This window comes from Desmodus rotundus, chromosome 7 (assembly GCF_022682495.2).
Source record: "Desmodus rotundus isolate HL8 chromosome 7, HLdesRot8A.1, whole genome shotgun sequence".
Taxonomy (NCBI): domain Eukaryota; kingdom Metazoa; phylum Chordata; class Mammalia; order Chiroptera; family Phyllostomidae; genus Desmodus; species Desmodus rotundus.
In genome coordinates this window covers 27,574,263-27,588,682 of record NC_071393.1, presented here as the reverse complement: position 1 = coordinate 27,588,682, position 14,420 = coordinate 27,574,263, and the positions used below count along the sequence as shown (strand labels likewise).

The 14,420-nt window shown below is 39.0% G+C and overlaps 1 protein-coding gene across 4 annotated transcripts in view; it reads left to right on the top strand.

Annotated features, from left to right (window-relative positions):
- OPCML (opioid binding protein/cell adhesion molecule like) overlaps positions 1–14,420 on the top strand; it is a 1,085,685-nt gene that overhangs the window by 966,638 nt on the left and 104,627 nt on the right. For all 4 annotated transcript variants that reach the window (XM_053928731.1, XM_053928729.1, XM_024557344.3 and 1 more), the window contains one exon: positions 10,720–10,845. In XM_053928731.1, coding sequence (XP_053784706.1) covers positions 10,720–10,845 — 126 coding nt within the window. The remainder of the gene's footprint in view (positions 1–10,719; positions 10,846–14,420) is intronic.

Below are 14,420 nucleotides of genomic sequence, written 5' to 3'. Positions count from 1 at the left end.
ATACATCTGTCCCTGCCCATTCAGCCTCCACGTGTGAGTTTTTCCTCTTTTCACTTCAGACACAGTCACCCAATCTAACCTTGCATCCTGTCGGTGCAGAGCCGTTGCCTGCGCTGCTCCCTCCGCCTAGAAAACCCCTCACACACACTCCCTGACCAGGGCCGGTCCCTTGTGATGGGCTGTCATGCACCTTGGACCGCATCAGAGCACGTCCGCAGTGGTAATCACACAGTGATCCTGTGACTACTTGTCAATCCAGTGTTCTTGACAAAACTGTAATTTACAGGAGGGAGGAATCTGGTCTCTCCACGTTTCTCTCCCCAAGGTAATGCCTAGGACACAGTAAACATGCAGTACATGTTTTAGAATAAATATATTGCATCATGATGAACAAGTGGCCATGGAGCACAGACCTGCCTTCATCTCTGGTATGGGGAGAGTTGAGGGACAGAGGGTATTATATTTCAATATCAGTATTCAGCCATGAGTAGGACTTGAACCAGCAAAGCAGAGAAGAGGACACAAAGGTAGAGTTAGGAGTAAGCATGGGTACTTAAGGCATGACTGACATGGGTAGGGCAGCGTGAATGGCCTTGAAAAAGGAAGGGGAAACAGTGTGTATGTAATGACCGAGAGACAGAGAGTTCGGCAGATGTAAGTTCAGCATTATGCAGTGAACTGTCAATAAAATTAAAAAGGTATTTTCTGAGAAACACATCAGCCGGCTTTATTTCTTTCTACATAGTGCAAGAACTTCTGGTTCTACCTTTCAAAACTGACAAGCCACGATTTTTAAAAAATATCCTTATGTACACATAATTCATATACTAGCAAATTAATTCTTTTAAAGTGTACAATGCAGTGGATTTTAGTGTATGTGCAAAGTTGTGAAACAATCACCATCATCCAATTCTAGAACATCTTCATCAACTCCCAAAAGAAACCCCATGCCCATTAGCAGCCACTCCCCATTTGCTCCTCTCCCCAGCCCCTGGCAATGAATGTACTTCCTGTCTCTGTGGATTTACCTGTGTTGGACATTTCCTGTAAAGGGAAATCATACAGTATTTTGGCTTTTCCTGTCCGGCTCCTTCCACTCAGCACAATGTTGCCAAGGCTCATCCGTGTTAGAGCAGGCATCAGTACTTCATTCATTCATATTGATGAAGAGTTTTACTCTGTGGATGCACTGCATTTGTGTATGTGCTCAGTTGTTGATGAGCATTTGGGTGGTTTCTGCTTTTTGTCTACTACAAATGATACTATTATAAACATTTGTGTACAAATTGTGGTGTGGACATATGTCCCCATTCCTCATAAGCATATTCTTCTGAGCTGAACGGCTGAGTCATATGGTAACTCTGTCTTTAACCTTTTGAGCAACGACCAGACTGTCTTCCCAGGCAGCTGCGCTATTTTACAACTCCACCAGCAATGGATGAGGGTTCCATTCTTTTTTATGTCCTCACTCCTGTTATTGTCTGTCTCTTGGATTGTAATCATCCTAGTAAGAGTGAAGAAGGACCTCATTGCGGCTCTGACTTACATCTTCTTAATGAATGATGGTGCTACATCTCCCCTTATGTGCACACTGGCCATTTGTGTATCTTCTCTGGAGAAATGTCTTTTCAAGTCTTTTCTCTAATTTTCAAATGGGGATTGTGCCTTTTTATTGTTGAGTTGTAAGAGTTTTAAAATATGTTTTTGATACCAGTCCCTTAGCAGATATATTATTTGCAAAAATATTCATCCCTTCTGTCAGTTTTCTTTTTCACTTTCCCAATAGTGCTCTTTGAGAAGCATAAACTTTTCTTCAAATTGCACAATTTTCAAATTTGTTTTTCTTTTTAATTTTGATGTGCAATTTATCTATTTTTGTTTGTTGCTATGCTTTTTGTGCTCTATTTAAGACACTATTGCCAGATCTGAAGTAACAAAGACTCATGCCTATATTTTTTCTAATTTTTATCTCTTACATTTAGGTGTTTGATGCATTTTGAGTTAATTTTTGGATATGATGTGAAATAGGGTACCAACTACATTCTTTTGCCTGTGAATATCCGTGTGTCCTAATACCATTTGTTGAAAGGAGTATTTTTTTCCCTCATTGAATTGTCATGGAGCCTTGCTGAAAATCAATTGATCCTAAAAGTACGGATTTTTTCCTGGATACTCAATTCTATTCCTTTGATGTATATTTCTACACTTATGTTAATTTCTTAATAAGGAGCATTTCTTAAGGATGTTGAGGATTAAATTAAATAATGTGTATAGAGCCCTTAATGTGAGAGTCTAGGAAATAAATGCTATTTTGTTATTGATGTTGGTGCCATTACCACCTTTTTCTCAAGAGTAGCCCCCTTGGACTTTTAATGTTACCGGAAGACCACCAAATCTCAGAATTTTACACCAGAAGGGATTTGAGAATTCACAATCCACCTCTTTCATTCAAAACTAACCCAAAGAAACGAGGGTGGTGGGCATGCACACACACACATCTTGGCCAAAGGAATTAAGTGGTTTACGAAAGATCGCATGGCTATGGGTGAATGGAGGTTAGAAGCCACTTATCCTGATGCTTCACGCAGTCCTTTGTCACCATATCATATTATTCAAGTACACAGAATTTGGCACACCCTAGCCTGTGTACTATAATTCTCAAATTAGTCTTACCTGTAGTTTGTAAAATGAGCTCTCTTGTTAGAATAAAATTTAAAAGGTAACCCTAGAAGAATAAACACTCGAGTTTTAAAAAATCTTTACTGTTCATATTTTTGTAAATTAGCCTTGAGTGTTTAAAAGTGTTGTGGAGAGCATTTCATATTTACATTAGCTTTCATGTGGGCTCAATATTTTGTTACTCTCTGGGGATAATAATAACAAGAAAAAATAAAAACACAATAATAGCTTTTAAGTCTCTTTAAAATCATTATCTCCAAGGGCTGTTGAGAATAGTACATGTGGTATCACTCATTCATTGGGTCACCAGGAGTCAGAGCCCACTCAAAGGCATGCGACAAATACAGTCTCCACATCCCTGCGTCACAAGTATTTCAATGCCCATTGTGTGGTAAAGACAGCTGAAACTTACTGACCCCAAGTAACCTTTTCAAAAATCACACAGAATGTAGTTGGGAAAAAATGGTAGTCAAACTTTAGCTTCTGTGAGTCCAGATAAATATACACACACACACATATGTGTATATTTTTTATATTTATACTTATATTTATACTTATATTAATATATTTAAACAGTGCCATTCACCCTGGCTGGTGTGGCTCAGGGGATTGAGCACCAGCCTGTGAACCAAAGGGTCACAAGTTCAATTCCCAGTCAGGGCACACGCCTGGGTTATGGGCCAGGTCCCTAGCAGGGGGCATGGGAGAGGCAACCACACATTGATGTTTCTCTCTCTTCCCCTCTGTCTAAAAATAAATAAATAAAATCTTTAAAAAATAAGCAGTGACATTCGGTCTTAAACACAACACTTGAAACACGATTTTCAAACACTACGACTGGGCAAGGACAGGACACAGTCATAATGGATGGAATCAGTGGCCTTGAATAAATGGTGCATGGTGCTGAAGGTGTGCACTTGAGCCTTCTAGAAACGAACAAACAAAAATTCCCTTAGAAGGCAATATATAAGGAAGAGCCAAGTAATTTCTTTATACAAATGTGTGTGATATGTCGTGTTTATTTGCGTAGGTACAATGATCCAGCTTAAAAGGAAGAAATTGACAATTATTTATCAAATATTTATTTTTTGCTCTGGAAGCATATATAATGAAATCTTGCTAGCTATCCAAAGCCAGCTTCACCTATAAGTCCTGCCTTAAAGCTGAAGGAACTGAGATTTAGAAAATGAGCAATTAGTCACTGATTAAGCTATTTACTTGATTCTAGCTAACATGAATAATACCAATAATGAGCATATAAAAATAAATACTAACAACTAACAATTATTAAGTACATATTTATTTCTAGGCACTGTACAACAACAGTTGCTATAACAACCTGGAGGGATATGTTTTGTTGTTTTCATTGTACAGATGAAGACCCAGGGGATCAGAGGGTTAAGTAAAAACTGCCCAAGGTTGAATGGGTCATTGGACACCAGAGCCTAAATGTGGTTCACGGTTTCTCATATGGTTTTTGAACCATGTATGTGCTGCTAATATGTCAAGAATCACATATTTCAAACTCCTATTACCTTTGCACGAGAAAATATTTCACTATTAGAAATACCTTTCTAACTCAGCTTTCTTCTCTCATAAGTATACAATAATATGTTAACACAGTGTATATAGTAGATTTTTATTCATTCAACACATTTTTATTAAGGACCTATTATGTACAAAGCATAGTTCTAGGTACTGAGAAGTATACAGTTTAGGGACAGAGACCATATAAATAAATATAAAAACACAAAACTATGTAAGTATTATTAAGGAAGATTTGAAGGTTAAGGAGAGATTTTAACAAGAGGACCTGAATTAGATGGTTGTGGGAAGGACTAGGGATATTATCAAAGATTTCTTTGAGGAAGAAACATTAAAACCAAGCCCAGAGGGAAAAACATGATATAAGTAAAGAATAAGATGCAGAGTATTTCAAGGAAAACAAAAGGGCAAAAGTCAATTTTCTAGGATGGAAAAGAGTTGAAAAATTGTAAGGCACCCAACTTTTAACCCTATGCATTTACACATTACTGTCAGAGGAGGAGAGGGTTTTACCACTTTGTCAGGCTTTGTGTTGCACAATAGGAACATAAGAATAAACGTAGCAGGTCCCCTCCATGGAATAGTTCCACTGCAAAGATAAAAGGTATGACAAAAGGCATAACCGGGAACGTTTGGGAAACAGAAGTGAGAGAAACTGAGGCATCACAAAGGAGCTCATATCTGAGTCGAGTGTTGATGGGCAAGTGCGTATGACACAAAACTAGGAAAGTGTTTTCCAAGCAGAAGGAATAGTATAAAGGCACAGAGAAGAGAGAATAATGTGGCCCCAGAGGATATGTGGGGCTACTTGCTAGACAAGGGGCAAGTAAATCCCCTAGATAGGCTATGGCCAGACTGTGAATGGTTTTGTAAATCCTGCTAAGACGTTGGGACATTACAGTTTTGACTAGGGGCAGATGTTGGGGTGTTAGGCAGACACTAGATATTTCAGAGATAACTGTGGTAGGTGTACAGAGTTTGAATTTTGAATTATAAAATGGTGGCAGATCGAGAAATAAAGAGATTTTTGCAATATTCCAAGCAAGAGAAGATATGTTTCTCAACTAAGCCAGTGGCAGTGAGATTAGAGAGGAGGAGATGGGTTCAAGACACAGTGGGATGTTTAAGAGTAGCTGGCCACACTGAGGGCAGACACAGAATGTGTAACCTCATGGTAACCCAGAGCCCAAAGATGCCTTCGGAAATCTGCCTCTTCTTCAAAATGCTTCATTGCAATCTGATCAAATGTTGTCTGTATCACTGTCTGCATGCGTGTTTATGTAAACAGAGAGACAATGTTTATATCTACACTTACATGTCTACATCTATCTATCCACCCACCTAAAATGACCACGAGTTGAAGTAGTTGCAGTTGTGTGCTGAAGAATCTTCACGTGTATAACCCACCATCATCACTGTAACGGTAACCACATGCGCGCCCTGCCAGTGGGGCGCAGTAACCCTAGTGTCTGCAGATGCCACAGGAAATGCACTGTGCTATTTGCAATCTTTTCATGAGATTCTTGTGGTCTTATCATTTTCTTTGAGTAGTTTTTGCATTTCAGGTAGGATTGGTATGTATTTTTATCTGTATATTCATAAACACCAGCTACATATTGTATATAAATATATTTATTTATTTGTTTCCCACAGTGTCTACAAATTAAACAAAGTTATTTCAAAATATGGAGAGGCATTTAAAGTTACTTGCATGAATAATGCTGCATGAACTTAGGGGTGCATATATCTTTGTGAGTAGATGTTTTCAAATTTTGGGGGTGGGTACCCAGAAGAAGGGTTGCTGGGTCATATGTAACTCTGTTCTTAATTTTTTGAGGAACTTCCATACAATTTTCCATAGTGGCTTTACCAGTTTCCATTCTCACCAGCAGAGAATGAGGGTTCCTTTTCCTCTACCCTCTTCAACATTTGCTGTTACTGTCTTGTTGATAATCGCCATTCGAACAGGTGTGAGGTGCTATCTCACTGTAGTGTCGATTTGTATTTCCCAAGACGTGGAAACACTGAAGTGTTCTTTGATGGGTGATTAGATAAAGGGCATGTGCATATACCGTGGAATACTATTCAGTCTAAAAAAGGTGAAATATTGCCATTTGCAAAAACACGATGCATCTTGAGAATATCATGCTAAGCGACATAAGTTACACATAAAAGGTCAACAACCATATGATTTCAGACATATGTGCGATATAAAATGGAAAGCAACAAAAGAACAAACAAGACAAATAAACAAAAACTTATACACACAAACAACAGTATTGATTTGTACAGTTATATTTTACAGAAACTTTTAAAAGACTATGATAGATTACATTTTATCTTTATCATTCCATTACCAATACCATGTGTGTGCGTGTGTGTGTCCCTCTAAATTCTGATCTCTGAATTGTATTCCTTGTGCCTGAAAAGCTTCTTCAACATTTTATTGCATAGTAGGTCTGCTGGCAATAAATTACCTCAATTTTGTTTGTCTTAAAGTTTTCATTTCTATTTTATGTTTGAAGAATGTTTTCCCTGGGTTAAGAAGCATAGGCTTTCAATCATATGTGGGATATAAAACTGAAAGCAACAAGTGAGCAAACACAATAAACAAAGAAACAAAAACTGTCTTACAGTTACCAGAGAGGAGAGAGGAGGGAGGGTTAGTAAAGGGTACAGGAGTCACATATATGGTGATGGAAGATTTGACTTTGGGTGGGAAACACACACTGCAATATACAGTCGATGTACTTGAAATCTATATAATTTGATTAGCCAAAGTCACCCCTATAAATTTAACAAAATTAAAAAGGAAAAAAATAGTCATTTCCATGTGCTCCTTTTTCCAAAAAGTTATCATGAAACAAGAGAAAGATCACAATAGTATTGCCAAATTCATCTGATATTTCAAATCAAATGAAAAGTGCTGAGAACATCCTTTGGCAAGCAATGTTGGCCAAGAGAATGGTCCAAGAGATACTAGATGACAAAGCGGACCCTGTCCACAGTGATGTGCGGGGTTCTGGGAAGTGGACTGGAATGTGGTCCAAGTGGTCCTTCCCAAGTGGTCCTGTTCATTTCGTTGAGTGCTGTGAGGGAAGATGCACAGGGAGGATGTTCCAAGCAGAGGAAACAGATATGCAGATATAAACACTGTGTTTGGGGGCAATGATAGAGGTTAAACAAAGAGGAAGCATGATATAACGGAAAGAATTCTTCCATTGGCTAATCATGTAATTTGGGGCAAATTACTTAACCCTCCCATGACCCAGCTCTTCATTTTTTTAAAAAAATTATAGGTTACATTCAATATTATTCTGTATTAGTTTGAGATGTACAGCAAAGTGGTTAGAAAATCATGTACTTAATAGTGAGAATATTTGTTCTATTTATCTCATTATCTCATAATTCTTAAGAAATCCACAGATAAGTCTTATGCAAGCAATTTGAAAACAATCAAGTTATACATTTGTAAGTAAAACATTATTACATATTACATATTAATAATAAAATATAATCGAGAACAGAAAGAACTTTCTCTCAATTTTGTGTGTGTGTGTGTTACCGGCTACCCACACCCTTTGCCTCTTCTCCTTTGAGAACATGACCTCGAACACCACAGATATGCAGAGGATGACAGAAAGCACTGCCTGGGGCTTGGTGGAGGTTTTGGGGTAACCTTGCCAATTTCATTCCCTCCCAGTGGACGACATTAGATTGAGAAGGGGAAGGAGAAGGTCGTGCTAAATATCCATGGAATTTTACAAATATCTTTTAATCCAGGACCCCTCAAACTATCATATGAAATATAACTGTATAGTCTCTGAATTGGGGGCAGTGTAGAGAGTTCTGTCCCTGAGCATCTTAGCTGGAATGTTCCAAATCAGCCTCCACTAACCGAACGATGTCACCCATTACCCAGCCCCCACACCCAGCCCTGTCTTCCTTATGAGGGAGACTCTCAGGTCTAGAGAAAGAGAACTTCAGACGGCCTGACACATCCAGCTAAAGCAGACGTTATTCTGAGGATATTTGGGAGGTGCACTAAAGTTGTTGCTTTATAAAGGTGAAAAAAAAGTATTGACATTTCTAAGCTCAGAACTATTTTAGTTTAACAAGCTAGAAAATACTGAAAAATAGGTAGTACAGTTTTCTCAAGAGGATGCACTATAGTTGAATGTACACCAATTTTTTCCCAGTGTGTATCTGGATAAAATATGTGCAATGAAATTTCAGGGCAAATTCTAATGCAGAAATAATACAAAGTGTGGCAGATTTATAAGCTAGGTAATTTTTTATTTATTTTCTAATGTGGATTCCCTTAAGAACTCAAATGTTCTACATGTTAGTTACAGCTTCTCCTTGAAAAGACTTACCTTTAAGGTCTCAGCAGCATAAAACTTCAGGCTGTATAGTCATCTGAATCAAGCATCAGCCATAATTCTTTGCCCCTGACTCAGGGTAGTTTGGAATTCACTAGCACTCTACCTGAACAGTAATTAATAATTCATAATTAACCCAGCAATTTAAATAAATCAACAGAACTATAAGCTTGCAGCCTCCTCCCTCTGTTTTCTTTCCTTTTATTTTAAGAATCTAAAAGAAAATCAGGAAGAAAGATTTAAGTATCGGAAACTCTCCATTAAAAGCTTTGCCCTCCTTCGTTTTTGGATGTGTTCAATCTGTTCTTCAGATCTTTCTTTCAAAGAAGGTTCAAACGTGTACCTTTGTCAGCCTGGTGTCAGAGACTGAGGAAATAGGGATGTGTGAAATCCCATCCTTATCCTCAAGCACCTCACTCTCCAGTTAAAGAGACAGGCATTAAACAATCAACTCTAACACAAACTGTACAGTCCCCTGCTGTGGGGAGGTGTGGAAAAAACACAGCAGGAGAAATGGGTGAGTCTCTTTTCAGGGTTTGAGGGGAGATGACCTCTGAGGTTTCTTGATCGTTGAGTCATACCTTCTCAGGCAGAAAATGAAGAGAATACAAGGAAAAGCAAAACTATGGCAGTTTTTGCGCTTTTCCCTGTTCCCAGGAAAGTGGAAAGCCAGGTCCAGTGTCTGCAGTGTGGTCTTAGTGGAGACTGTACCTGGAGACGAGGTCTGTCAGCGGGCTGGGGCTTAGATTTCAGGGGGCTTAGCTAAGTCATGCCAAAGAAGGTGAGTGTTAGGTCTGGGGGGCAATGGTGAGCTAAAGGAGTCTTCCAGGAGCAACTTGGTAAGATAAATGCCTGAAAAGACCCCTCTGGCCACATGGAGGGGATAGGTTAGAAGGATCCAAAATTAGAAAGAGAACAGGTGGGAGGATCCAGGTGGGAGGTAATTGCCATGGCTGCTGTGAAATTTGGTGAGAAGCTCAACCAGGACAATGAGAAATAAGAGTTGAGGGGAATCAGGGTGTTTTCCAATGCTGAGTTTTGAATCAAATTGAGAACCAGGCCTGGAAGTAGGACAAGGTAGACAGCAAAGCTGGAGGTCCTGTCAGCCTTTACAATGCAAAAGGTAAATGGACATGGGCCTGGCCCATGAGAGATCGACAGTTTGTTGAGAAACACGTTCTTATTGCTGTCCTCACCTTCCTCTCCCGTGTCATCTCAGGAGCTAACATTTATTGTGTGCTTCTTTCCTATCAGGCACTCTGCTAAGCCATTGTTTTATCTAAACCTCACAACACAGTTAGTTTAGCTACTACCACCTTCTGTATTTTACAGGTGAGGGTACCAAATCTTCAAGAGGGGAAGGCAGTTTACCTTGCCCCTGATTCTTCAGCAGATTTTTCAGTGGAGCCCTGGAACCCTGCTCCTAACCACTGGGATACGGTGCCCTCGAGGCTGTATGCTATAATAAATCTTACGGTAGCAATAGCATCAGGGACAAAAGATTGTGAGTGGTCCAGGGAAAAAAGCAACTGACTATGACTGGACAAGTCAGACACAATTTTTCTGTATTTTAAAGGTGTTTTAAGAAATGGGAAGGAATTTTCAGATAAAGCAATGTGAAAGGAGAGACTCGCAGGATGGAGTCATCTGTGCAAGTTCAAAGAATGTGAAAGTGTCCAGGATGCTCAGGAAATGGTGAATAACTTAGTGTGGTTGGCTTTATGGGAATAAAGGCTTGACTGGGGGCAATGCATGACTATTTGCTTAAGTCAGCAATTCCACCAAAGTAAATGGCGTGTGGGTAGACAGGAACTCTTAGAAAACGCTGTAAGTGATTTCCTTTTGGTTTCGCCTTTCAGTCAAGAAGCATTAATGTCCTTCTCTTCAGTTCCTGTGCTTCGTGCCTGCCCCCATACCCGCCTCCTGCTACAAGGCATAAGAGTACTGTAAATGTTGTGTTAGTGGCCACATCCTTGGAAAATCGGGAAATCTGAACATTGTTATTGAGAAAATACTCATCATAAAAAGCATGCTATGTGAATATGTATAGGCTAACACCTTCTTTTGAGTGCAAAGAATCATTCTCATGTATTTATTCTCTGTTTCTTTACAGTTCCTCCACAAATCATGAATATCTCCTCAGATATCACTGTGAACGAGGGGAGCAGTGTGACCCTGCTCTGTCTTGCTATTGGCAGACCAGAGCCAACTGTGACCTGGAGACACCTGTCTGTCAAGGGTAAGGCATTTACTTGTAGAAGTTTCTTAGCAGTGGTATATCGAAGCCTTGATTCTCTTGCACAACAGAACTGCAGGAATTAGAAAACAATGCTGCATTATAACTGAATAATATAAAAGCAAAGGCCACGTGCATCAGTTGCTGAGTATTCCATTCCAAAGAAAGACTTATAGAAAATTTTCCTGCATTATTATTTTAGTCCTTTGCATGACCTAGCAGACTCATGTTTTCTCGACTATGAAGAACAAAGGTGCCACGACAATAACTTCCAACAAATAAACCAATTTCTCAAGGTACCGACTGTGTGGGTTAGTCAGTAGTTTGTCCTTTCTTGAAGTAGAGCGCTAGAACACTGTGTCCATTGAAAACTCCGATGCTACTGTGTATCCAGGAGGAAAAGGAGCTCCTTGTTCAGTATTTTCAGGGTGTTTACCTAGCGCCACATGCGTTTGGCCTGTACATAAATAGTGCTCTTGACTAGAGGGATGAAAAAATGGTGAAGTACCCCTGGGCCTGCCTGTGCTGGGCCCTAAGTGACTGGTATTAAAACATGAGTTATGATTGCCTTCAACGTAATAGGAAGGGAACCAAAAGACAGAGGACCTTATCCCCTTGGAACTAGAACTTACTCCATGTTGAACTTGAAGAGATGGACACAAAGCCCCTTGATATATTTACACTATTGCTAATAGAAACTGTGATTAATTCTAGCAATTATACAAGAAAGAAGTGCTCCTTCAGGCATTAGAAAATCTAAACATGAAACCCAGCGAGGAAGAAAATGTGTGGAGTAGGCCTATGTGTGATTTCAAAATAATGTAGCTCTAGAGGAAACACAGAAATAAATCTTAGTAACCTTGCACTAAAAATTTGATAAATTTGGCTTGGTATTCTTCTCCTACAGCTGTCATAACAAAATACCACCAACTGCATGGCTTAAACAACAGAAATGCGTTTTCTCCTAGTTCTGGAGCCTAGATGCCCACGGTGAAGGGGGAGTTGGGATGGGTTCCTTCTGAGAGCTGTGAGGGAGAGCCTGTCCCGGGCCCCTCCCCTGGCTTCTGGGGATTCGCAGGTGAGCTCTGGGGTTTCTGGCTGTACAAGCGCATCAGCCTGGTCTCTGTCCCACCTCATCAAGTCCTTTGCCTTGGGGGCACCTCTCTGTCAATTTGTTTCATTGCATAGAGACACCAAACACAATGGATTAGGGCTCACCCTAAGGACCTCATCTTAACTTGTTTACCTCTACGAAGATTCCATCTACAGATAATGTCACATTCTAAGACACAGGAAATTAAGACTTTAACATATCTTTTCGAAGGGGATGCAATGCAACCTATAACAGGCTTCCTCCAAATTAAAAACGGCATTAAGAATAAATGAAGAGACAAACCACAGACTGGGAGAAAACATTTGTCGTACTTGTACCTGACAAAAAGAATTTATATCTGGGAGACATAAAAAATTCTTACAGCATAATTGTAACAACCCACCAAATAAAATATTTGAACAAAAAATTCACAAAAGGTGATGTATGAATGAAAAATAAGCACATGAAAATATGTTCAATACCTTTATCATAGAACTGGAAATCAAACAGTTAAAGAGATACCTCTATACAACTACTAGAATGACAAAAACTAAAAAACATGATGATATGAAGTGTTGGTGAGGATGTGGAGCAACTGAAACTCTTGTCCGTTAACTCGAAGATATGAAATGGCATAAGGCCTATGGAGAAACTACTTGGCACTTTGTGATAAAGTTAAGTACACACTCAACATACAACCTGACAATTTCACTTCTAGATAGTTGGCAAAGATAACTGAAAACAAGCATCAGCAAATATGCATTGTACACGAATGGTTATAGTAGCTTCATTTATAATAGCTTCACACTAGAAATAACCCAAATAACCATCAATAAGTAAATAGATAAATGTCGATATATTCTTGCAGCTGACTTATCAGCAATTAAAAGAAGGAAACCAACAAAATGGGCAAATCTCAAAAACACTGTGTGGAGTAAAAGAAGGGAGACACACACAACTACACGCAGCACGAGTTCATTTACGTGAAATCTTAAAACAGACACACACATCCATAAAGACTGCGACTGGGCGCGCGGCTCCCTGGGGCAGCAGTGTTTGGAGCGTTGACCGCAAAGGGCACGAGGGACTTTCAGGGGGTGATGGAAACATTTTATATTTTGAATGGAGTGGTTAAGTTAGTCACAACTATCAAAATGTCTAATAAAAATAGGCGCATTTTATTGTATTTTAATTAAATCTCAATAAAGTTTGAAAAACATAACTACAGATGTTACAAATAGTGACCTAAAATCTGCCCTTCCCATTTGAAACAAAACTCACATGAGCCGCGCTTACCCAGTGAGAGATTGGATTCATCACTGAGAGCTTCATCCAAGCTTTCACTATTTCATTTCCTCCCTGTACATGGAGAATGCGTATTTCAGCTCCTGCCTTGTTCTAGGGGAAGAAATGCTAATAAAGCCACCACATAGTCTTTGGATAAAGCCTTCATATACCGAAACCCAAAATGTCAATATTATAAAGAAGCATTAACAAGAATATTAAAGTATACATAAGGAACATCACAAAGGTCAACTTTAATATGAGCACAGCAATAGTGTGTGTTCCCAATGACATGAGCCCCATGGGAATCTTGCTCAAAGTCAGGGAGAATTTCAGATTTACATTATATACAAAAATACGTCTAACCTTCAGAGCAATTTGTACATATTTGGTGAAGTCAGATGTTTTTATAAATGCTTAAAATCCCAAGTGCATTTATTTGGTCCTAAATACATAGTTTTCTAAGCCTAGAAATCTTTGAAAAGCTCTTGGACATTGTTTAAGAGTTTTTAACAATTGTTATAGTGATACACTGCTAAGATTTCCCTCTTAAAATAAGGGAGATTCATCCATATCCCCAACCATTTATATAATGTAATTGTTGCAATTCAGCCTCAAAAAAAAAAAATCAGAAAATCCCAAATTTAAGTTATCCCTCTTCTCTTTAAATTTCCCAGGCTAAGCTCTACTTTCAAGTTGCTTTTTGTTTTTCTCACAGCCTTGGCCTTCCCTCTCTGTCTTCCCTTTCCCCTATTGTCTCCTCCCCTCCCCCCAAAGACATTCAAACATTAAACTCAAAGCATTGTTTCCCAAGTTTGAAAAGCACAGGGACCTGGAGGGCTTGCAAGTTTAAAAGCTGCTTCTGCTTGTGACTACCAATATTTATTTTTAGAGGCTACTACTTCCCTACATGAAGGTGAGCAGGCTTTTGGAAATTGTTTTAAATGTTCAGAAAAGCAGCCAATAGAACTTGAACGTCAAACAGAATTTTGAGAACAGTTTACTGGTTAGTTCAGCAAGCAAGAATAAGAAATAAAAAGCTGCAATGACATTTCCCTGGAAATCCCAATGGGATTACTTTGGAGAATTTAACTCACTGGACATCTGTCTTCCCAAAATGCTAATGAAATATTTGAAATCTGTTGTTTAAATTTGGTGATCCATATAACAAAAATTAATAAATAAGCTTTTATTTTTAAAA